At 47.5% G+C, this 24,127-nt stretch overlaps 2 protein-coding genes across 2 annotated transcripts; both read left to right on the forward strand.

The window, feature by feature from the left end:
• Positions 1-49: 49 nt before the first annotated feature.
• Positions 50-13,421, forward strand: ERLEC1 (endoplasmic reticulum lectin 1). The gene is given in 22 exon segments (XM_034060371.1): positions 50-101; positions 104-199; positions 736-857; positions 1,965-1,992; positions 1,995-2,044; positions 2,888-2,921; positions 2,924-2,943; positions 2,946-2,964; positions 3,111-3,173; positions 5,445-5,485; positions 7,751-7,974; positions 9,733-9,793; positions 9,795-9,863; positions 10,280-10,441; positions 11,115-11,174; positions 11,444-11,480; positions 11,483-11,539; positions 11,542-11,566; positions 12,070-12,147; positions 12,328-12,341; positions 12,344-12,402; positions 13,128-13,421. Coding segments are annotated over 22 exon segments (1,443 nt in total). The 3' UTR covers positions 13,200-13,421.
• Positions 13,422-18,424: 5,003 nt separating this feature from the next.
• LOC101875088 (toll-like receptor 2 type-1) lies at positions 18,425-21,898 on the forward strand. The gene is given in 5 exon segments (XM_005144697.3): positions 18,425-18,555; positions 19,255-19,634; positions 19,637-20,887; positions 20,890-21,104; positions 21,106-21,898. Coding segments are annotated over 4 exon segments (2,616 nt in total). The 5' UTR covers positions 18,425-18,555; position 19,255; the 3' UTR covers positions 21,877-21,898.
• The last annotated feature ends 2,229 nt before the right edge of the window (positions 21,899-24,127 follow it).

Here is a 24,127-nt window from a genome sequence, read left to right on the forward strand (position 1 = left end):
GCCGGCTCCCTCCTCGCTCCCTTCCCTTCCTCCCCTCCCGGTGGCCGGCATGAGGGACCGCCGGCCCCGGCCGCCCGGCCCGGCGCTGCTCTGCGGGCTGCTGCGGCCGCTGTGGTGGCGGAGGGCGGCCGTGCTCTGCCTCCGCTCAGCGACGATGTCCCCTTCAGGGTGAACTGGCCCGGCACTGACCTTCAGCCTGGTCGGTACCGGGGGTGAGGGGATCCGGGCACTCCTCCCTCAGGGCTGAGGGGCTGGGGGCTGTGGTTGTTAACGGGGGGGGGGGTTAACTCGGTCTTGTGGGTTGGTTTTGAAGCTGTTCCGCTGTAGAAGTGTTTGGGGTTGGGGTTAGCCCCATGTAGCATTGCTGGGGGGTTCCTGAGGTATCTCCCTGCAGTGGGGCTGTGGTATACATGTACCAGCACTCAGGGTGAGGCCTCATGCTCAGGCCATGGCAAATCCCAGGGAAATCTGCCCTAAAAGCCAACATGGAAGGGCTGCTGGAAAAGTGCAGTGGTTCTGGGGGTGTTGCTTTAGGAAACAGCCTTTATAACAGCAGGAATGGGGCAGGGAGGCAGAGGATGGAAGCAAAGGAGAAGGCAGGAAAAAGCCTTCAGTGTTGTGGCATGATGGAGCCCCAGGAAATGCCCCGGATCCCTAGGAATTAACTGTGCTGCTCGTCAGTTCCAGGCTGGTTCTGACAAGGAGCATTAAAAGAACCACCTGACTAATCCACAGGTCGGTTGTTTTCTCAGCCTACAACTGGTGTCCTGTACAAAGAGGATAACTACATTATAATGACCACTGTGGACAAGGAGAAGTACAAATGCCTGCTTCCGCTGATAGCAAGTGGCAATGAGGTGAGTTCAGTCGAGTCCTTTATTGTAGTTATAACTGTAGTTTATAAACTTGACAGTGTCTTTTCAGTTTGTCCCCTTCCCCAGATCAGAAGAGAATCATCTACACCTTGCCTCAGAGCTTCAGTGTGTGGTAGATGCCTTCACTTTGCTAGCTCTGTAATAAATGGGCCAGCCTGAATGCTTTGAAGTCCCTATTTGCCAATACGTGATTGCTGTGATGTTCTGTGTATTGCTGGGATTGGGAAATGCTTGTTGTCAAATTCTAAGTCAATAAATGGCTATAGAGGTTGTTAACATTGCTGTCGTGCTCACCGTACCTGTAAATACTATCCCAGTCGTGGTTCTGTCACTGGTGGTTTATTCTTGGTCATTCCTTCCTCAGTTGGATGTCCAGGTGCACAACTTGAGGTTTAAATTTAAGAATACATAAATGCATTTGTTTGTACAGAACATGTAGCTCAAGGAGGCCTTTGGTGAGGTTTACTATTGGTCGTTTATTGCTCTGGAGGTTCAGGGTGTGAGAAACACCCTGAGAACTGCACAGATGAGCTGAATCCTGTAGTAGGACCTCCCACTTTGACACAGCCTTTGTGTGACTGACAGCACAGAGGGCTTCGGCTAGGGGACAAGGACTTGGAATGGAAATCTCTTCATAGCCCTGCATGTTTCTAGAGCAAAAATGATGCAAGAAATAAACTCTCACATGTTATTTATGCTTTTTTGATCCATTTTGAAATTAACAAAAGCTGTGTGACGTCCCAGTTATGCTGCATCAGCATTGACTAACAAATGAGAAGCTTGTTGGTGCTGTTTCCTGTGCACACCCTCCCTGTGGACACAAGCAAGTGGAGAGCTCCTGCTCTTCCCACTTCTCAGCCACTAAACTCTTCTGGTTTGACTACTTCATTTGTGACTTTCATTTGCCTTGTTATTTAATGGTCTTTTTCCCCCCCAATCACCACACAGCTCCTTCAGGGCAGGAAGAAATGAGGGCTTGTACCTTTTAATTTTGCAAGAAGACTTTTGGGTTGGTTTTTTTACTATTTCAAATGAATATTAACCAAACTACTGTTAATTTGAATGTCATGAAATACCCTTCTATTCTAGGAGGAAGAAAAAAACTATAAAGGTCCTACTCAGGAAGATTACGGGAACCACTTTTTAAGCAAAGTAGCTGTTCATACAGGGTATGTTACTTCTGTGTTGATAATTCAGATGTTAATCAAAAGTTTACAATGCAGTCCATTTCGAGGTTTAGTGTATTAAACCATTTGGATGAATACCTCTTACACTTTAGGTACTAATTCAGGCCAAAATAAGATCCCTACAACTTTATGAATCTCTTTAATATGTGGTAAAAAAATCTGTGTAATGGAAGATGTCAGGATTCAAATAAATGGTGATTCTAGTCGCATTTAAAACTGTGGATTTAAAATACTTCCTTCCAGGAATCAAGCCATATAATGTGTGACAACCTAATGAAAAGTGTTAGAAAAAGCAACCAACATGCTTTAGATACTCTGAAAGTGCTCCAGTTTTCCATCAACTGTCATCCCTCTTCAAGACTCATGTCTTACATTAAAGAACAGGCCTAATACACAAAGCACATGGTACAGAGACCATGAAAGTGGCTGAATATTTACACCTATGCCGCATCTGACACAAGTCTGTAAAGAAGGGAGTGTGTTTCAAACACAGCTGTAAACAGCCCGTTATCAATGATGGTTGTCAAAACCAAGCTGCGTGGAGTCACTGCAGCTTAGCCACCCCAACGTTTAGGGGAAAACTGAGTCTGTACATCTATTTAACTCTTTTCCTTTGTTTTTATCTGTGTGAAAGTCAAGGAAACTGCCCATGTATTTATTTGGAACATCAAAATGCTGGAGAACACGAGACCATTCCCATGTCTATTGTTCTGGAGGGTGCCCAAGGCCATCTGCCTGGGCGTGTTTCATTGCTCCAAAAGCAGAACTTTTGGGAGATCTGGAGTGGGGGAGGATGTATCTAAACAGAAATCTGTTTGTTTTAAGATTGAATCTTACTGGACATATGAAGTCTGCCATGGTAACACATCCGCCAGTACCACGAGGAGAAGGAAACAGGACAGGTAGGCTTCTGCTCATTGAGTAGTCTCAAATATGCCCTTTTCTGCTGGCATGTTCATGCTTAACTCCTCCTGAAGGCTTGAATTCCTGTACGCCTGAAAAAGGATGGAAAATGGTAACTGCAATCTCTTTTAACTCCTTTGTTGTAAAGATAAACCTCCAAGAATACTATCTGGGGAATATGATGATGAAGAGCCATTATCAGAACCAGTTTGTCTTGGCATTATTTTATTTTGCTGATGCTTATGAATTGTTGGGTTTTAATTATTGCTACCTGAGAATAGCTGTTACAAACTGATTCCGAGTGCAATAGCACAGAAGTTTGTAGATTACTTGTTACAAATGTGTTGGTATAGTGAATGCCTTTTAGCACTACCCTCACATTCCATTCATCTGTCAGTTTGTGTGCCATGCTAATTCATTAGATGGAACTGTATGATTTTTAAGGTCCCTTCCGTCCCTAATCATTGTATAATTCTATGATAAGATGCACAAATCTGCAATAATTAGTGTCAGGGAAAGAAAATACGTAATATAAGAAATAGAATCAGTATGTGACAGACCAGACTTGGTAATACAGCCTGTTGCCACTCTTTTTGGGTGGGGAGAAGTGTTTTTCAAACTGTAGCACATCTTGGCCTCTGCTTTTCTGTAATAACACATCATCTGCAAACCTTGGAACTGTTTGAGAGTATTTTTTTAGGGATCCTGCTGTAGATCTTCAGAATACTGAAATGGGGCTTTGGTGGGAATTAAGTACCTGAGCCCCAAACTCAAACTGTAGTTTAGAATAACTAGTTTTCTGAGCAGTTGTATTTTTTTGCCTGTAAATTATAGTAGATGTTGGAAGTTCTGTGGTTGTATCTGCCAATATTTGCCTTATGGGTGAGCACTTTGGTAGTGTATTAGTCCAGAGAACTCTTAAAAACCCAAAGAGTAAGCATTCATTCATCAGTGATGATACAAACAGTAGAAAAAAAACATCATCTAGGTTGGTGGTTTTTAATTCTAGGTTAGTATGTAAAAGGTGGCACCACGTTTTTCTATTCCTGCAAGTGGTTAACTTGAATGCCTCAATCTTGGAAGGGATTTAGTACTTTTAATCCCATTCCTTCGCATTCCTGCCTGCAGCCTTCAGCTGGGGGTCTTACTCCTGAAAAAGAAACACAGCTTCAGAAACTGCATTGCTTGGCATTTCTTTACTACTGAGTTGCTTGGTTTTGCTGCTGTTAGTTCTGTGCAGAGATGCCTAATTCTCCCTAGATGCTGCTGTACAGAAAACATTGAGTTCCCAGTTCTTCTCGGGAGCCGGGTGCTGAAGTTAAGTGTGATCATAGAATCATAGAATAGTGATGATACACTTCAAGTGACCATATCTGAGTCTTTAGGATGTTGACCCTCTGTGCTTTCTGCTTAGGTGACAGATTAATTCTGTTTGTGCTTCCTACATAGCAATTCACACTACTCTTAAACAGATAGTTTCTCAAACCACTGTGAGCTGAAATGCAGGAGTGTGAGACAATAAATTTGAACGAGATGAACGGGTGGTGGCAAAGCAGAGTGGCCTTTTGCTCATCTAACTCTGAATGGAGTCTTGAAGCAGTTTGGAAGGCTGAGGGGCCTGGGGGGTTCAGTGTGGAGAAGGCTCCCTCCAAGTGCCTGCCAGGAGGATGGAGCCAGGAGGGGCTGGGCTCTGCTCCCAAGGAACAAGGGATGGGACAAGAGGAACCGGCCTCAAGCTGCCCCAGGGCAGGTTTAGATGGAGCTGAGGAACAATTCCTGCCCCACAGGGTGCTCAGGCATTGGAACAGGCTGCCCAGGGCAGGGCTGCAGGCACCGGCCCTGCAAGGGTTCACAGCCCGTGGAGACGAGGCCTCAGTGCCATGGGTTAGGGGTGGCCTTGGCAGGGCTGGGAATGGTTGGACTGGAGGCGCTTCCAACCTGGTTGATTCTATGATCCTCACCTGTGACAGCTTGCAACCCCAGCCCTGTAAGGATGTTTACTCTCAGCATCATTAGTCTGGCATGAAGTCCAGCCTCACTTCTTCCTAGGAGTGTATCCTCTGAGGCTGGCTAGTGGGTGAGCTGAAGACCTTGCCTGTTTACTGTCCCAGCCTGTAATCCACTCACCTTGAGAAGGGCAGTCAACTGCCCCTTGAAGAACAGCAATAGTGAGTGACATGTTCTCCTGCCCTGACTGGCCTTCCTCTGATGCTAGGGTTGGATGTGGCCTGTCCCATACACTCGAAAGTGTTTTAAGACAATGCTAGTTCCTATTTTATTCTGTTTGCTCTGGACCCCAGATCACTGTTTATTTCCTTTCTTTCCTCTTTTGCACCTGCAAGTTCATAAAATTGACTCTTGTCAGCATATACACAAAGTACCAGCAAATACACACACCATACAAACTTCTGTGTATGTAATTGCATTTTATTTCAAGTTCACAGATTTTATGCTTACCTCATTCTTAATTATTCCCTAGATCAAGAAGAGAAGGAAAACCCCAAAGAGAGTGCAAAAGAGGCAAGTGAAAACCATCTATTTTAACTTTTGCCATCACTGGTGGAGGCAATTTATATGTGATGAGATGAATGTTACAAGTTCCCTTCCAAATTGAGAATCAAAAAATGAAACTCTGCTCCTGAGCTGCACTCTTCTTCCTTTGATTCTCAGTCCCAGCTCAGGAAGCTTATTTAGTCTGGTTAGTCAAACTTCTTTCCCTTCTACTTATTTACCTTAAAGTTATGCTGATCTTAGATGAATTATGTACTTTTCTACTCTGAAGACAATACACATAACCACAAATCCACATTATGGTCTAGTGACAGTTTTCCAGTTCCCTTAATGACACTTTTGTGCATTTTGGGTACAGAAAAAAAGATTAACAAAATCCCACAGCACAAAATCCCTAAAAGATTTCTTAGCTGACTTGCCCCTTCCCATAAAACTCTCTGCTTCCCTTTTCCATTAGGGAACTTTGCTGTTTGTTTAGGCTCCAAAACTCAGTTCTGAGTCACTAACTTGATAGCAAAGCAATGGAAGTACCTGAAGCACGCCAGAGTTTGGAATCTGCAGTAGCAGATCTGACCTGTGGACAGACACACACCTACCTTATTGCCAGTGACCCTTCCTTTTAAATCTGAAACCAATTTTAGTCTGCATGTCCCTTGACAGTGCTGATTTACATAGCACAGAGTGGTGGTTCTGCAGAGGATCTCAGAAAACACACATGCCAGATAAGTTGGTAGAGCAGAAACCAAGTCAGAATGTGGCCCATTCTAGTGGCAGTGGCAGTTGTGCCTCTTGGCATTCAAACTTAAGTTCTCTATAAGGTAAATTACTTTTTCTTTCAGAGGAAGTTGTCTTTTACTGGCATGGACAGTCTGTCTGATACACATACACTGTCTTGGTTTCAGTCCATAAAGAATTTAGCCATCATTTGCATGGGTTCTCTAGTTGGGAAAGGGAAAAAAACACACAACAGACAACACAGCTGGGTGGTGCTTGAAACAGCTGCACAACTAGAGGTGTATCTTAAGTCCTATTGTGTGCCTTTCAGTTGTGGTGCAAACCACAGCTATCTGCATTTAGATTTCTTGAAGTTACTCTCAGTGAAATGTGTAGGCATAATTTTTCAATTTTTAAAGAAAAAACAGTTGTTCCACTGATAAAGACAAAAGGGAAGGCGCTGGTACCTTTTTTCTCAGCTCTTTGTAGACAAACAGAATGTATTTTCATTTCCCACCTTTGAATATTGAAGTATAGAGTTGATAAGTGACTGGAAGCCAAGAAGCACCTGAGCAGTTGAGCTGCTGGCATGTTTATTCTTTAACCTCATGAATGTCTCATCATTTCATTCATGATGGAGCAATTTGAGGAGAGAATCAACAGCCTGTAATGGGCTAATGTGGTTTGAAACCAGAATAAGTAGATACAGAAGGGTCTCAGGTCCTCAGGTTAGTGTCCTGACCACAGAAGGCACCACCACCTTTTAGCACAAAGCCTGATTTGTCAAGCACTGCAAACCTTACTAGCTCAAGCAACACAGGTAGGAAAAGGTCTAGTCTATGCGTTCCAGCATGGCTTTTGTACAAGCAGAGCTTTTAGTACCCAGGAACTTCAGCTGCTTCCAATTTAGGAACCCAGAGAGGGATTTTTACCAGTTTGGGGAATTAATTTCTTAAAGTGGAAGCTGAAATATAGGAAGGAACAAGTCTGAAGAGAGCTTATTGTACACACTTTAGGTTTGTATATATACTTAACTTTGTTAGCCACAATAAACAGTTGATGTGGGATACTCTGGATATGGAACAGCCCAGGCTGGTAATGCCAAGACGTGTAGTGCAAGCATCACTTTGCAGGTGTGTTTTAGAGTCTACAAGCCCTGGCACTGAAGTGAAGGTAATGGGCCTGGTCAGACCTGCGCTGAGTCTGGCAGAGCTGCTCTCATCCCCTTGTCTCCTGCAGGGTGAACACAGCTGGCTTGGTGCTCTTCCAGAACACTGCAAACAGCTGGCAAGCTCACATAGAACTGAAACATCAGGCAGCCCATGCAGAGAAACCACCTGCTTTTGTAGTCAAAACTCATATGTGGCTCAGTGCATTTGTGCAGGGTATGGAGGTAATAAACCAGAGCATGTTTGCATGTTGCAGAAACACCAGGTGACTACACAGGGGCTGTTTTCAATGCTGTAATGCTTGCTCTGCAGAGTGTAAGCATATATTTTGTTTCAGAAGAGTCAAAGGAGCTTTATTCATCCTCTTAATTTTCTACTTTCTTTCCCCTAGATACCTACCAAAAACATAGAAGGGCAAATGACCCCATACTACCCTGTAGAAATGGGAAATGGCACACCTTGTAGCCTGAGACAAAACCTGCCCAGGTCAAGCACAGTGATGTACATCTGTCACCCAGAAGCTAAACATGAGATCCTTTCAGTAGCAGAAGTTACCACCTGTGAATATGAAGTGGTTATATTGACACCTCTGCTCTGCAACCATCCAAAATACAGGTACAGTACTCTGACTTTGGCTACCATCACTTCAAGTTGTCACCAGTTGCCACACATGTATGTGCTTATGTAAGTCATACTCCTCTGTGGTTTCTGGAACAGAGCTGTGACATTTACATGTACTTTGGCAAGGCATCTGAAGTTTTCAGGTTAAATTGCATGATCTTTGCAGTTTTGTAAGCCTGATTTCACATGAGAAACAGAGGGGAAGTACAACTATTTCGAGCAGGGAAGTACAACTATTTCAAGCAGGTAAGTTCCTAGCCCTGTCACTGGGGAAACACAAACTAGGACATTAAGGCTGCAGACAGATTAACAGCAGCCTGTCTCCTCTTAGCTCATGATTTCAAGGTCTGGGGGATCATCTTTGTGGTATTTAAAGAATGCAGATTGCATCAGTATGTTATTTTGAGTATAGACTTCAACTTCTGTCATTTCAGAAAACAAAAGTATAGTCTTCAGGCTTAACCTTGATGTTATTTTAGTAGTAGTCCCAACTTTAGGAACTCCCATCTGTCTCTGTCCTGCTTTACTGCCTTCAGCTGTAAAGTCATCTTCATATGAAACATTCACAACTTCAGTGTTATTTTCCAAAATGAAGCTTATTATTTCCCCTTCTGCCCCCAAATTGTGCCATGCACCTATGGGATACATTTAGTCTCAGTCATATGGATTCTTGGCTGTTCAAGGGGTGTAAATAGGATTGCAGAGTGAATCTGGTGTACAAATGAAGGGGGAAACAGTGACTGGAGTTCTAATTTCCCATGTACACAGATGTTAGAACAAGTGAGGATTTAATCACTGCTCTGAAAGATTAAAGGCAAGAGAGTCTAAAGGACAAAATCCTCAATCATGCACTTAATAAACACTTGCTGTTGGGGTAAATAAGTTATGCTATTAAATATTTAGTATCAACTGTACATTCTTCCGTGAAGATGGGTTTGGTAACATGTAATCTGCTGTGCTTCTCTACTACACTGTTATCTGTTTACTCAGACTCTTCTAAGCCTTTGTATGAGCCCCACACTAGAAAAAGCAGAGGCAGATTGTTCTATTGTTTGATAAGGACAAATCTTGAGCTGCTGCCTCCTCCCAAAGGGCAGGCAGGGAAAGCTTCCTGCCCACTAGCAGGAAATACTTAAAATAAACATAAAGGTCTTTGTTATCCCACTTCATCATCTCAGTTAAGTAAGGATGGGTGGAGGTGGCAGGCTGGAAGTGCTGCTCAGCTGAGGAAGCAACAAACCAACCTCACGTTAAATTAAGAGCACTTTTCCTGTCATGTACTGAGCAGTACTTCAGCCACCAGAGCTCTTCCCATTATCTTACCCAATAATGGACTTGCATTAACTGAGCAGAAGTATTTCCATTAGTTCTCTGGGCACAATTTGAGGGGTTTTTAAGTTGGTGGGAACTGGGGACAGGGAGGAAGGCAATAAAAGGTAGTATTTGTGTGCTCTATTTGTCTTAGTGCTGTTTAAATAAAATTGAGATAAACCAGGCTGCTTTGGTACAGTCTTGTTTAATCTAGAGTGCAGATGTAATTTATGGAACGTTTTAAGGTTCTTTTAACTACAGAGGTAATTATTACACAACTAGTGCTGTATTACAACCTCTTCCTTGGAGGACATCACCAAAGGCCACCTTGCTCCTGAAACAGTATCTGCATGTTCAGTTTGTAAATAAAAGGGCTCCTTTCAACAGGAGGAGCATGTCTTTAAGGCATGGTAAGTGATGTTTGCTCACTTGTTTGGGCAGGTTCAGGGCCTCTCCTGTGAATGACATCTTCTGCCAGTCTCTGCCAGGATCCCCACTTAAGGCCCCATAACCTGGAACAGCTGGAGAAGCAGCAAGAAATGATGAAGATGCCCTTTAGAAAGGTTAAGGAGGTAGGATTTGTTTCACTTTAAATAGAAAATACTTATTTTCCATGCTGGAACACCCACAACTTTCACTTCCATGGAGTAAATCCTGTTACCCAGCTTTGTAAGACCATGTCAGTCTTTGAAATGGTCTCCAACCTTGTTGAAGTCATCTGTAAATTACCTTCTTTGGAATGAAAACAAAGCAAGGAAGTTTGGGCTACTGCTTTAAAACTGTATGTAGCCTACAGTTTACAGATGTGTGAAGTCTTTGGCTCTGTTTTCTCAGCTATGCTATAGACAGTGAAAACAATAACAAAATGCTTTCATACTTGTTCCCACAGTCACCTCACTTAGTATTAAGTATCTTCACTTAATTTATATGACTTTGCAAGGGCCTTATGACATCTAAATGGGTGTTTTTGTGTAAAATTCCACTTCAGGAGGAAATGCAGTCAACGAAAGAAGAGAAATTTTCTTCCATTCACAAGCCTGTTGCTGTTGGAAGCCATCAACTGTTAACTGTGGGAACAACCCACATCTCCAAACTGACTGATGAGCAGCTTATAAAGGAATTTCTTAGTGGTTCTTACTGCTTCCATGGGGTGAGAAATAAGCTACATATATTCAAATAGCTACTCCTTAATTGTACATACAGGTTTATGTATTTAATTTCTCCATGAACTGTGATAGCTGCATTCTGATACAGCTAATACCTGCCTCTCCCTGCATTGATACTGGGAAGGCTTATGTGCCAGGAAGGTATCTTTAACCTTTCTGTTGAAATCCAGTTTATCTGAACAATCATAATAAAGAGAATATTTATAAATTGAATAGAATCACAGTGAAATTAAAGTAGATCCTGAGAATTTATTTGGTTAATGAGAAGGAAAAAACCTCTCATCATACTTACTGAGAGAGCAGCCAGCAGAGCAAAGGCATCTGAAGTTGTGTTGTCTTTCAAAGAGGAAAGTATTTAAAAGATAAACAGGGAATATACAACTAGTTTAAGGAATTTAGTCCTGTGTGGCTCTTCAGGTTTAAACCTGGCTTAAACTCACTTATTCCATCTCTGATACACTTCCCTGTATCAGTCTGATAAGAGATTCCCTCTCAGTGCCAATAATCAACACATCAATTAACAGATGTGAAAGTTGACAGCTAAAATCAACAGTAGTTTAGGGTCTGGAGGGAAGTGGACATGGCTCTTTTGGGGCATTTTATCTGGTTTGTGGGGTTTTGCCTTGTTTTAAACGCTGAAATTATACCTCTCCCCAGGGTGTTGGCTGGTGGAAGTACGAATTCTGCTACGGCAAATACGTTCATCAGTATCATGAGGTATGTTGAAATAGTTGCATGTTCTGCCACTAGATGGCTGTGGGGAATAAGGGGTTAGAGAATCTGTTTTGCACTCTGAGAAACCAGCATCCTGTTTTTGGGTGATTTAAGTTGGATTTCAGGAAAGAAATCCTCTGTGTGCTGCCTGTGTTTATGCAGGGGGATGTAGGTACCATGTCAGACAGAGCTGACATTCTACACATCATTTACAATATGCTTGCTGCTAAATACGTCATACAAGGTACAATTATCAGCTTCCCCTTTTGTAGGACAAGGAAACTGGCAAGACTTCTGTGGTGGTGGGTACGTGAACAAGGAGGAACACATTGAGTGGGCCAGGAAGAACGCTGCTAGAACATATCACCTCCGGAAGATGGCACGCAGACAGTTCGGTATGGGTACCATCACCATCATCACTGCCCTCATGCTTGCCATAGAGAGGAATAATCATCAGGGCCACTTCTGCAGTGTGTGTTCAGTTCACAAATAGCTACAACTGCCAGGAGCAGTGTGTATAGGTATTTGGTTTATTATTACTTCCCCCTAATGAGCATGCAACATCAGAAAAGGTAATTCAGCCCTTGGGATATGACACAGAGAAAAATCTCCAAGAGAGAACAGCTATTTGCTTCTGCACTCACTGAAATACAGTGTTAACTACTTTGGTTTGTTAATTTGAGTTAAATAGAATCACAGACTGGTTTAGATTGGAAGGGACCTTAAAGCTCCTCCAGCTCCAACCCCTCCCACAGGCAGGGACACCTTCAACTGGAGCAGCTACTCCAAGCCCCATATATTTGAAGAACAATGAGATGTGCATCACACAAGTTAGCTGCCTGCTTAAGATCCATGTTTACTATTTCCAAACGTTTTCATTCCCATCTTTTTGTGGCAGGATGGTGTCTCATTTCTATGGAAATGGAGATGTTTGTGACTTGACAGACAAGCCAAGGCAGGTGACTGTGAAATTGAAGTAAGTTCACTTCCTCAGTAAACGGATGTTTTGTGTCTCTGCTCTCTGTGTCAGAGGGGACAGCCTCTGCTGTCTGCAGAAAGCAATGACTGTCAACTTCCTAAAACTGCTACAGGGAAATACATGCTTTAGTTCTGTGTTTCTTGGACACTAAACACCACATTTCCTTTCTGTTTTCAGATGTAAAGAATCCGATTCCCTCACGCTGTGACCATATACATGTTAGAGCCTCATTCTTGCCAATACATCCTTGGGGTAAGAAAAGACATGGGGAATTCCCTGTGATCAGGTGCCACCTGGCAGAGGGTGTCTCCAGGTGTATGTTTGAAATGGTTCCTTTCTCCTAGTGACTCTTCCCAAGAGATTCCCAGAGTACAAATAGTGTACTTCAGCCCATATATGTAACATCTAAACAAGTACTGCTTTTGTTCAGTTGCCCCTGCATAGAGAAAGGGAGGGTCACTGTTAATTACACTGATTACATTTGAGTATGCTGCGGGGGTCATACCCAAAAGTAAAAAGCACTTACTCAGGTTTAGAGAGTGCTGCTCTAGTACTGTGCCTATGGTGGTCTGTTTTCATTGATCTCCTGCTCTGTTGTAAAATAGAATCCCAGCCTGGTTTGTGTTGGAAGGGAGCTTAAAGCTCCTCCAGCTCCAACCCCTGCCACGGGCAGGGACCCCTTCCACTGGAGCAGCTGCTCCAAGCCCCTGTGTCCAACCTGGCCTTGAGCACTGCCAGGGATGGGGCAGCCACAGCTTCTCTGGGCACCCTGTGCCAGCGCCTCAGCACCCTCCCAGGGAACAGCTTCTGCCTCAGAGCTCAGCTCAGGCTCCCCTGTTCTGGCAGGTTCAAGCCATTCCCCTTGGCCCTGTCCCTACATCCCTTGTCCCAAGCCCCTCTCCAGCTTTCCTGCAGCCCCTCTAGGCACTGGAAGTACAATTCCATAGTCTTTACAGTTTCAATCTCTTCCATCCCAGGTGGAGTCTCCCGTCATCTGTAAGATCCTGGACACAGCAGACGAGCACGGGCTCCTCTCGGTGCCCAGCTGAGGAGCCAGAGCCCCTGCACAAGCCATACCCATCACCAAGGCCACCGGCTGCTCCACCTTCACATCCCCCTGTGAGACAGTGCCAGGCAAGAGCAGCTTCAGCCTCACCAGCAGAACCCTGGCAGAGGAGGGACTCACGAACCACTTGTGTATAACTATGTGTATATAAGAGGTTATTGATAACTTTTAATGATTAAAACCTTGTCTTGCACTTCCTCTTTGATTTGTGTGTGGCACCTTCTGCTGTCAGCGGCGTCATCACCGAGCTGTGAGTTTACCAGCTTTAAGAAAAGGCAAAAGAAGCAGCCCAGCATCATGGGAGGAGTTCAGCTGCCAAGAGAACCCTTCACTCAGGAGCCTTCAGCACCTGCTGCAACACTGACCGTTGTTCTGCTGCCACTGCTTGTCCAGACATGGCCTTACCTCAGTTTGACTGCTTGGAAATGCATTCTCCTGTTGCCTTACCCCTTCAAGTGTTATTGTTGTCCTCCCAGCCTGGGATGTTTTCTGTTATTAACACTGCAGGTTCATCTTACTGTGTTTACTTTGCTGGACATTCCTATTGCCATCGCCGAGACTTGCTTCTAAGGACTCTAAGTGATCAGCAACCAGCAGTTTGTGCAGCAGAGCTGTCAGTACAAGCCAGACCTCTCCACTCCCCTTACCTGTATTCAGCCATGTGTGGCACACGTGTGTCTGAGCAGTTTTCCTTCTCAACACTCACTCCTCAGTGCATCCGCCTGCCTCCTGATGGACATTTTCTGTCTTCTGGTACACACCAGCCATGCCAGTAAGAAGATCTGGTGCAGGCACATGAAGTTTTAGTCTGCTGCCCCCTGGAAGTAAGGGAAATGCCACTTAGATTCCCACTATCCTTTTAAAGTAGCTGCTTTCAAAGTAAGTTTGCTCATCACTGGCTTGTAGCCAACAGCCCCTTGAGTCTCCCTCCCTCAGAAGAGCCCAGGGCTGGCAAAGTGCACCATTTACCAGGTAGGACCTTCATCCTTCCTTGTCCTCCAGTGCCCTGTGCTGGGCAGTGCTGGAGGAAGGCCAGAAATGGCAAGTTCACAGCTGGGAGAGGTGCCTGAATGCTTGCTCCCAGTAAAAGCTTCCACCTGGCAGTGCTCAAGGCCAGGTTGGACACAGGGGCTTGGAGCAGCTGCTCCAGTGGAAGGGGTCCCTGCCCATGGCAGGGGTTGGAGCTGGAGGAGCTTTAATGTCCCATCCTGCCTAAAACCAGTCTATGATACAGTGATGTTCCATTCAGCATGTGAGCCTGCTCTATTTCCTCTTTCCCAAAACCATTGTGCAAGGTACAGGAGTTTCCTAACCCATCTCAGACGGATATCTGACAACCCTTTGGCATATGACTTGTTCCATAGCACCCAAATAGCGACTTAAGCTGCTGGCCTGTTGCAATAGAACCCATTTTATTGCCTCATAGCATTAGAAAACCAGTAGCAGGATGTGATGGCATTTAAACTCCATTGCTCCTGAGGCTACCCTCATTTTCTCCTGGCTTAGCAATGTGACAGTGGAAACTGGCAAAGGAAGGGAAGTCTTCTAAACATAGCTTTTGACTCTGGAAGAGGCTTCTACACAGATTAACACCCCCCAATGTTCTTATCAAGCATGAGATAAAGAAGCAAAAAGTTATATAAGTTTTAATGCTGGTTTTTAGCCAATAGCTTTAGCAATGACATTAAAAAGCCATATCCTCCAGACTTCAGCTCTTTAACTTAGCTGCCCTGAAGCTCTTTCCTTGCCTGACCAGCCGCCTGCACCAACCTGCTCATGAAGCCTCCAGCAGCAACGGGTATGAATGTGGGTCCTGGGCTGACCACAGTTTGCCTTTGGCCACACTGCCCAGCCTGTGGAGCTTCAGGACCAGCTCCTCCCATGCTGCCTACTCAGGTGAGTGCAGCAGTGGTGCTGTCAGCCTCACTCAGCTCCTTCACCCCAGCTCCAGGCTGCCATGGGCTGGTGTCAGACTGCCCCTGCACCCACCGGGCTTGGTCATGGTAAAGGGAAGAGAAGCCACACACACTGAAGCTTCCTGTGCACCCCCAGCTGAGGTGCTCAGAGCAGAGGAAAGGATCAGAGTAGCTCTTGTGCAGTGTAATGAATCCCACTCCTGCTGCAGCAGGAAAGTCCCCAGTGCCAAGGGGAAGCACAACCTCTGACTAAGCAGCCCACAGCACCTCAATGTGCCACTAATGCCAACTTCTGACATTTTATGAGCAAACCACACTGCTGCCAAACCCTGGGATGTGTATCCACCTCCATGTTCCCCAGCCCCTTGCACAGGAAGCAACATAGACTCATAGACAGGTTTTGTGTTGAAGGGACCTTAAAGCTCCTCCATCCCACGGGCAGGGACCCCTTCCACTGGAGCAGCTGCTCCAAGCCCCTGTGTCCAACCTGGCCTTGAGCACTGCCAGGGATGGGGCAGCCACAGCTTCTCTGGGCACCCTGTGCCAGCACCTCAGCACCCTCCCAGGGAACAGCTTCTGCCTCAGAGCTCAGCTCAGTCTCCCCTGTTCTGGCAGGTTCAAGCCATTCCCCTTGGCCTGTCCCTACAGGCCCTTGTTCCAAGCCCCTCTCCAGCTTTCCTGCAGCCCCCTTTAAATGCTTATGTTGCTCCTGCCCTGTGTCTGAGCTCCCCACATGCATACAAACCCACAATGATCACCACATGCTTCTCTATTTCACCCTCTCCCATCTTTCCCTAGCTAACAGCTGATCTGGGAGAGAACTGCTGAGGCAGGGGTGAGGGGACACACACAAAACCCCCAGCACACAACAGCCCATAGTTGGTACTGCTTGGAATAACTCATTCCAACACAATTCTATGTTCTAACACATTCAAATCCAGAACAAACGTACAACTGGGAGTAACTCGGGGCTTCAACCCTCTCCCAGACAAGCCCCAAGGCATAGGAAGCTGTCGGCACCAAACCCAGGGCAAACCAAGCCTCTCCTGGTATGTGGAAAGCACAGAGTAGGGCTGGAGGGCTTCAGGCCTCGGTGCTGGGGTGTAAGCCTGCAATGAGCTGCAGGTTGGCTTCCCAGCCTCACGGAGAGCATCGTTTCCATGCTCATTGTAAGCATCAAATGCATTGTAAGACATCAAATGCAGTGGGACAGTGGAGCACGCTGCTTATCTAAGGTATGACCTCCATGAGAAGAGTTCCAAGAATGAGCTGGTTGTGATCCTGCAGCACAGGAAGAACAAACATCAGCTATAAGCATCTAAACCCCCCAACTCCCCTGCACTGCAATGCTTCAGACCCACCTGTGGGCTCCTCCAGCACAACCCAAAGCAGCACAAATGGGGCTGAATACTCCAAACTGAAATCAGTGTTCTGTGGATCAGAGTCCTGCTGTCATTGCCATGTCTTTACTTGCATTTCCACTCAGCCACTGCTCTAATACTGCAGCTGTAGACTCCACACAGCAGGGATGTGTTCCAGAGCTCACGTTTCACTGTCATTTCAACACACAGATTATGAATTAGCTGCAAGAGTGGATTAAAAAGCAGAGAGAGCATTTGTGCAAGGCCCCAGCACAGCTGATGGACACGGCTGAGAGCAGGCAGGGGCTGAGTGCGAAGTGAGAGCATCCCTGGGAGGTTTCACTTCACTGAAAGGGTGAAATAAGATCATGGAATGGTTTGGGTTGAAGGGACCTCAAAGCTCCTCCAGCTCCAACCCCTGCCACGGGCAGGGACCCCTTCCACTGCAGCAGCTGCTCCAAGCCCCTGTGTCCAACCTGGCCTTGAGCACTGCCAGGGATGGGACACACTCAGCCTCTGAAAGGTTCTCTCAGGTAGGGAATCCAGGCTGTTATTCCCTCTCCCTGTGCAGATGCTGACATCTCCTGCAAACAAACATCCATAGAGATGCACAGATGTGACTTAAGTTTTCACCCAGCACCCAAACCTAAGCCCACCTGCAGAGGGGGAAGCTCCTTCGAGGCCTGGGCTCCTGAATGCTGATGCTCATCCCATCTGGACTGGAGCAGGTTCAGCTCTCCCCCTTCATTACCCTTCCAGCCCTCCAGGAACACAGAGGGACAGCACACAATAGGAACAGGACCTGCTTCAGGGATGAAATCTCCTTTCTGAGCCCTTGTGTGGAACCACATCCCTGCAGTGGCTCTGCTCCCGGCTGCACTGTGTGCCCTTTCCCTGCTCACTCACATGGACCTTCCTCTTCCTCCACAATCCCAAAGCCAGAGGTTGCCTCCAGGAGAATAAATGAATACCCAGCACACATGGTGGAGGAGGCAATAGCTGCAATGATGCCATGGTCATGGAATAACCATCCTTGCACTGAAGATGCTCTTTTCCACACTGCCACTTCCAGCTGTGCTTTACTCTCACCACCAGCCACAGATGTGGTCTGAGGGCACATTCCCAAAGGGGAACTCCAAGTCTAGGAGCAGGAGGACGGAAGGAAGGGAGCCTCACTGGGGAGAAATGACTGCAGGGACACCCCCAGCCCGAAGCAGGTTCAATGACCTTCCCGACGGCTCCAAGCAGCTCTTCATTTCCTGTCCCTGCTACTAAAGCAAGTCAGGATCTGCCTGAAGAACAGGGAGACTCCAGGGGAATTCCAGCACCTGCCGGGGCAGGAAAGTGCCCAGTGGCACTGGAGAGGGAGCACAAACAACCTTGGGGTTTTCCTGCCCCCTGCACTCAATGGAGGAAGCCTCTGGGTGAGTGCAGATGTTCCAGTCACTGCTTACAACAGAGAGGAAAAGCAGCATCACCAAAGCTCCGCAGCGGAAGCAGCGCAGGATGGCAGAGCTCTGCCTTGTGCAATCCCCTTCTGCTCTGCCCGGCAGCACGGCAGGCACGGAGCAAACCTCCTGCCAGCTCATTCCCTTTAATGCACACAGAAAGGACCATTGCTCACTTTGCAGCAGTGATTCCATACACCAGAGCTTGCGTTCACCCATAGGAGAGCCCAGGACAACCCCAGTTCATCCTGGGAATCCCACCTCACACACAGAGCAGTAAAACTCAGTTCTAAACCTACTTGGTGCTTCCAGACCTTCCCAGCCATGCCCAACAGGAGCATGATACCTGCGACCACACCACTCACAGCAGCATTAAACCAAGCAGCTTCCACATCTGGCTTCTCAGCAGCAGCTGGCACCACACCATAGGGATGCTCACTGGGAGCATCTCCTGTGCAAAACCTCCTCCCCAGCCCCACAGGGGGCAGTGGGGGCTGCGGATTCCGGCTGTCCAAGGGGACTGGGCAGTTCCCAGCCCGCCCCATTCCCCTCCCAGTGCTACAAAAGGCAGCGGGTGCCGCTGGAGGAGCAGCGCTGAGGGCAGTGAGTAAAAGGTGAGTAAGCGGCGTGGGGAGGGGGGTTGGAAGTGCAAGTGAGCAGCTCCATGTCCTCTAGCCTTGAACCTGCCTTGCTTTTAACACCCTTACCTCTGTGGTACACCAGCTCCGTGCTGTGGGTTATCTCTGATCCATGTAAGGGATGCTGGGAGGTCTGCTGGGTCCTGTGGCAGAGCTGGGATGTCACTGGGGTCCTTTCCCTTCAGTTCATCTCCATGGGGCCGGTGTGGAGGGCAGCAGAGGGGTGATGGTAACACCATGGTCCTCACTTGTGGTCTGCACCTGCATTCCAAGACATGGGCTGAGATCAGTGGTACAGAAGGGCAGGAGAGGAGCCAGGCAATGGGAAGTGTCCCAGGAAGGATGCCCTGCAGTGAGTGAGCTCCCCCAGTGCAGGCTGCCCCACACGAGCCTCCAGCAGCTACTGCAGAGCAAACTGTTCCCCTTACTCCAACAGGCAATGCTGAAGGGATGCTCACTGTGGCAGGGAGCAAACCACAAGGGATGGGGTCACGCTGTTGCTAGCATGGCCCCTTGGAAGCAATAATGAGGGTGTATTTTAATGTAGTTAAAAAGGGATCCATAGATAAAATGGATGAAACAATCTCTGTGCATGCAAGGAAACCAGGGTTATTGTGAGTTTGGTAAGGGTATCATTAACATAGGCATATTATAATGCTGGATTTTACATTTCAGGATGAGGATCCTTATTGGAAGCCTTCATTTCTACTCCATTTCTTTCTTCCTCAGTGGAGCAAATGGGTTTCTAACCGAGGGAACACCAACAGCCTATACCTTCCCCTTCTACAACTACTCCTACTTGAACCTCTCCTCTATATCAGAAGCAGGAGCTCCCAGAACAGCCAGAGCTCTCAATCTCTCACATAATGCAATAGAAAAGGTAACCAAGGGAGACTTGGAAGGTTTTAGCACATTGGAAGTTCTAGACCTTTCCTACAACCGGATTAAGGACATTGAACCGGGAGCATTTGAGAGCCTGCCCAGCCTCACTGCTGTGGATCTGTCATTCAATGACAAGGAACTGGTTGTGTCGGGTCTCCCAGCCCATGTGAAGCTCACACCACCACCAAACCCTCAGAGGCTGCTCCGGAGCCTTCTGCACCCCCTGAGGAGCTGTTCCATGCAGCTATCCTGCCGGATCCTGGTCCCAGGCTGGGATGGAGCACAGTGAATGTGCCTGGAAGAGGAGAGGAAACCACAGTGGGCTCTTCCAGAGCAGGGGGGAATGGAACAGTCGCTCCCACAGCCTCACCGAGGCCCAGTTCCTGTGGAGAGCCAGTAAATGGGACACTGGATCTGTCAAACAGCAAACTGTCCGAGGAGGAGCTGATGTTAAAGCTGGATCCGGACCTGTGCCAAGCTCAGCTGGACCGTATTGTGGAGCTTAACATTAGTCACAGTGCCCTGGAAATGGATCTGCTGTCGCTGTTCCTCCTGTTCCTGCCCATAAAGAACATGCAGTCGGTTGATGCCAGTTACAACAAACTGACCATTAACATCCTAGACCTCGACAGCATCTGCGAGTTCCCCTCTGAGAAGCTCTGGTTTGTCAATCTCAGCCACAACCCCATCAACAGCCTGAACACACTGTGCCTCCCTACAACCATCAGGGTCATCGATTTGTCCTTCACCAACATAAGCCAAATACCCCGGAACTTTGCTAAGAAGATGTTGAACCTGGAGCACATGTATGTGCAGGGGAACCACTTCATCTACACCGTGCAGCCACAGCAACCCAACCCACTGGCAAAGCCTGCCCATGGATGTTTCCACATCAGTGCCCTCTCCTTAGTGAGGAACCAGGCTGGGACCCCCATCGAGAGCCTTCCCAAGAACATGAAGCACCTGGAGATGTCCAATTGCTCCATTGTGGAGCTGCCAGAGTGGTTTGCTGGCACTATGAATGCACTGTTATACCTGGATCTCAGCAGCAACCGGATTGCAGCGCTTCCGGACTTACCTCCCTCCCTGCAGCACCTGGACATAAGCAGCAGTGATATCAAGGTGATACCCCCTGGTTTCAGATCCATGGCCAACCTAACAGTGTTTATCATTCACAACAATAAAGTCACAGAGATGCATCCCGAGTACTTCCCATTGACTCTAACCAAGTGTGACATCAGCAAGAACAAGCTGAGCCTCTTGCCATTAACCGAGGCCCTGCAGAGCCTCCAGCATCTCAATGTCTCTGGCAACCTCATCACCAGGCTGGAGGCCACCAGCCTCCTTCCTGCCCTCACCAACCTGGACAGCAGCCACAACCTCATTGCAGAGCTCCCCGATGACTTTGGGGCATCTCTTCCGATGCTCAACACTTCAATCTCTCTGGGAACAAGATCTCCTTCCTGCAGCGTGGGGCTCTCCCAGCCTCCCTCCTGGAGCTGGACATCAGTGACAATGCCATCACCACCATCGTGGAGGACACCTTTGGGCGACTGACGCAGCTGAGCCTTCTGACTGTCCAAGGCAAACACTTCTTCTGTAACTGTGACCTGTACTGGTTCGTCAATGTCTACATCCACAGCCCCCCAGCTCCACATCCGTGGCAAAGAGAGCCTCATGTGCAGCTTCCCACCGGATAGAAGGGGCCAGCTGGTGGAGAGCAGCCACCTCACACTCCTGCACTGCTCCCTGGGCATCCAAATGGCCATCACTGCTTGTGCTGCCATCCTGCTGGTGCTGGTGCTGACCGGCTTGTGCTGGCGCTTCGATGGGCTCTGGTACGTCAGGATGGGCTGGTACTGGTGCATGGCGAAGAGGAAGCAGTATGAGAAGAGGCCAGAGAACAAGCCCTTCGATGCCTTCATCTCATACAGTGAACCTGATGCGGAATGGACCAAAGAGAACCTGCTGGGGAAACTGGAACAGGATGGGTTCAAGATCTGTTACCACGAGAGGGATTTCAACCCAGGGCACCCCGTCCTGGGGAACATATTTTACTGCATTGAGAACAGCCACAAGGTCATCTTCGTCCTCTCCCCCAGCTTCGTGAGCAGCTGCTGGTGCCAGTACGAGCTGTACTTTGCTGAGCACCGGGTCCTGAATGAGAACCAGGATTCCCTCATCATGATCGTGCTGGAGGAGCTCCCACCCCACAGTGTGCCCCAGAAGTTCAGCAAGCTCAGGAAGCTGCTGAAGAGGAAAACCTACCTCAAGTGGAGCCCTGAGGAGCACAAGCAGAGGATGTTCTGGCGCCAGCTGGAGGCTGTCTTGAGGACAACCAATGAGCCGCTGCTGAGAGCGGAGAATGGACCCGCGCAGGATGCGTGCGAGATGGAGGGATGCACGGAGGTGTAAGGGTTGTGTGTGGAGGGATGCATGGAGGTGTAAAGGTTGTGTATGGAGGTGTAAAGGTTGTGTGTGGAGGTGTAAAGGTTGTGTATGGAGGTGTAAGGGTTGTGTATGGAGGGATGCATGGAGGTGTAAAGGTTGTGTATGGAGGTGTAAAGGTTGTGCGTGGAGGTGTAAAGGTTGTGTATGGAGGTGTAAGGGTTGTGTATGGAGGGATGCATGGAGGTGTAAAGGTTGTGTATGGAGGTGTAAAGGTTGTGTGTGGAGGTGTAAGGGTTGTGTATGGAGGTGTAAGGGTTGTGTATGGAGGGATGCATGGAGGTATAAAGGTTGTGTATGCAGGTGTAAGGGTTGTGTATGGAGGGATGCACAGAGTTGTAAAGGTTGTGCATGGAGGTGTAAGGGTTGTGTATGGAGGTGTAAAGGTTATGTGTGGAGATGTAAAGGTTGTGTATGGAGGTGTAAAGGTTATGTATGGAGCTGTAAAGGTTATGTATGGAGGTGTAAGTGTTGTGTATGGAGGTGTAAAGGTTATGTATGGAGGGGCTGTGCTCAAATAAAAGCATTCCTGTGCTCACCTCCTGCCAAGGTGCTGTGTCACAGGGGTTGTCTCAGATCAGTCCCAGCACAGGTTCCTAGTGGGTTGTAGCACGTGTGGTGTTCCATCTGATACCTAATCCATTATCCAAAGGGCTGAGGCCCGAGCACTGACACACAACCTTTTCTTCCCAGGTGCTTGAATGTCTTCAGCTATTTCCAGCATTGCTGAAATGCTGGGATGTCACCTGAAAGGGAAGAGAGCTTGAGTCACAGCACATCCAAGGGTCAGGCTGATAGAATCCCGGACTCATGGAATGGTTTGGGTTGGAAGGGACCCTAAAGCTCCTCCAGCTCCAACCCCTGCCATGGGCAGGGACCCCTTCCACTGGAGCAGCTGCTCCAAGCCCCTGTGTCCAACCTGGCTTTCAATGCTAGTAAAGACTCAGGCTGCCTTCCTCCAAACCCACAGTGTCATCTAAGAGGTTTTTCTTATAGTTTCTTACATAATGGGCACCTCTCTCTGTCTCTGCTGTTTCCTCCTATTCCTCTTTATTGCTTCCCCACACTTGGGTGTCTCCAAGGTAATCACCCATTCGGAACAATCAGAGCTAGAAATACACCTTAACCTCGCAGCTCAGCTGCAGTCCAGCCTCTCAGTTCTGCTACAGCCCGAGATGGGAACACACACTGTGTACATGTGGAACCACAGACCACAAACAGCTCATGGTAACAGCTTCTCTGTGGTTTTAGGGAGAGAAAACACTTACTAATGTAAGCATCTGAGAGAGGCAAACCCAAATCTGCTGCACTGCTTGGTTCAAGGCACTGCTGGAGGAGATGGGACTTTAAAGGCTGTTATCATTAACATACACCAGGCAAACCAAGGAGCTCCATGTGTCAGGCTCTGCTGCCAGCTGATGGTGTGAGGGTTAAATGCTGCTGTCAGAAGCCTCTGAACAAGGAAGAAAGTTCTATGGGTTATTACTTAGACTTCATAGAGTTCCATTGGAGACAACCACCCTGCATCCAGCCCCTGCCATCACTCAGCAGCTGTATGTAGTGGGTTGGAAAGCAGGAACCATTCAGCTGATCTCATGTTCCCACTCAAGGCAAACCAAGAGGCTGTGATGGGGAATAAAGAGGTGAGAACAGATCATTGAGCACAGACCTGGATTCACTCGTGAGTGAACCCAAAGGACTTCCCAGCAGACCTGGGAATGCAGAATGGGATGGGACAGCACGTTTGGAACATGGACTCGGAAAAGGAGTTAGCTCTGTACATACAGGCATTGAGGAATCAAGTACAACACGTTGTAAGCCTTGGATTTGCCACCTTTCACATTCACAGCTGCTCTCTTCTCATGTTAGGAACTGCACTACTAAAGATCTACTTGTCCCACACCATTCAGTACTGTACTCACACACTTGTTCTTACTCTTACCTCTCTTCATGTGCATCCTTCCCTTCTTTCAGCTCCATTACTTCCCCTCCCAGTTAGATTCCTGCTTCCTGAACCTCACAGTTGGGCTCCACTGGTTCTGTGCTCAGCAGCAGAGGGCTCTGACACAAGGGGGCTAAAGGAAAAGTCAGGCTCCAGAAGAGTCAAACCCAGTTATCTGATCCCATGGCAACTGATTCATATCATTGTACCTGTTTCTACACCCCAGTCTGTATTTATGACACCCACAAACCTCCCCCAGCAGTTCCTTGGTAAAAC

Source organism: Melopsittacus undulatus, chromosome 3, assembly GCF_012275295.1.
Source record: "Melopsittacus undulatus isolate bMelUnd1 chromosome 3, bMelUnd1.mat.Z, whole genome shotgun sequence".
Taxonomy (NCBI): domain Eukaryota; kingdom Metazoa; phylum Chordata; class Aves; order Psittaciformes; family Psittaculidae; genus Melopsittacus; species Melopsittacus undulatus.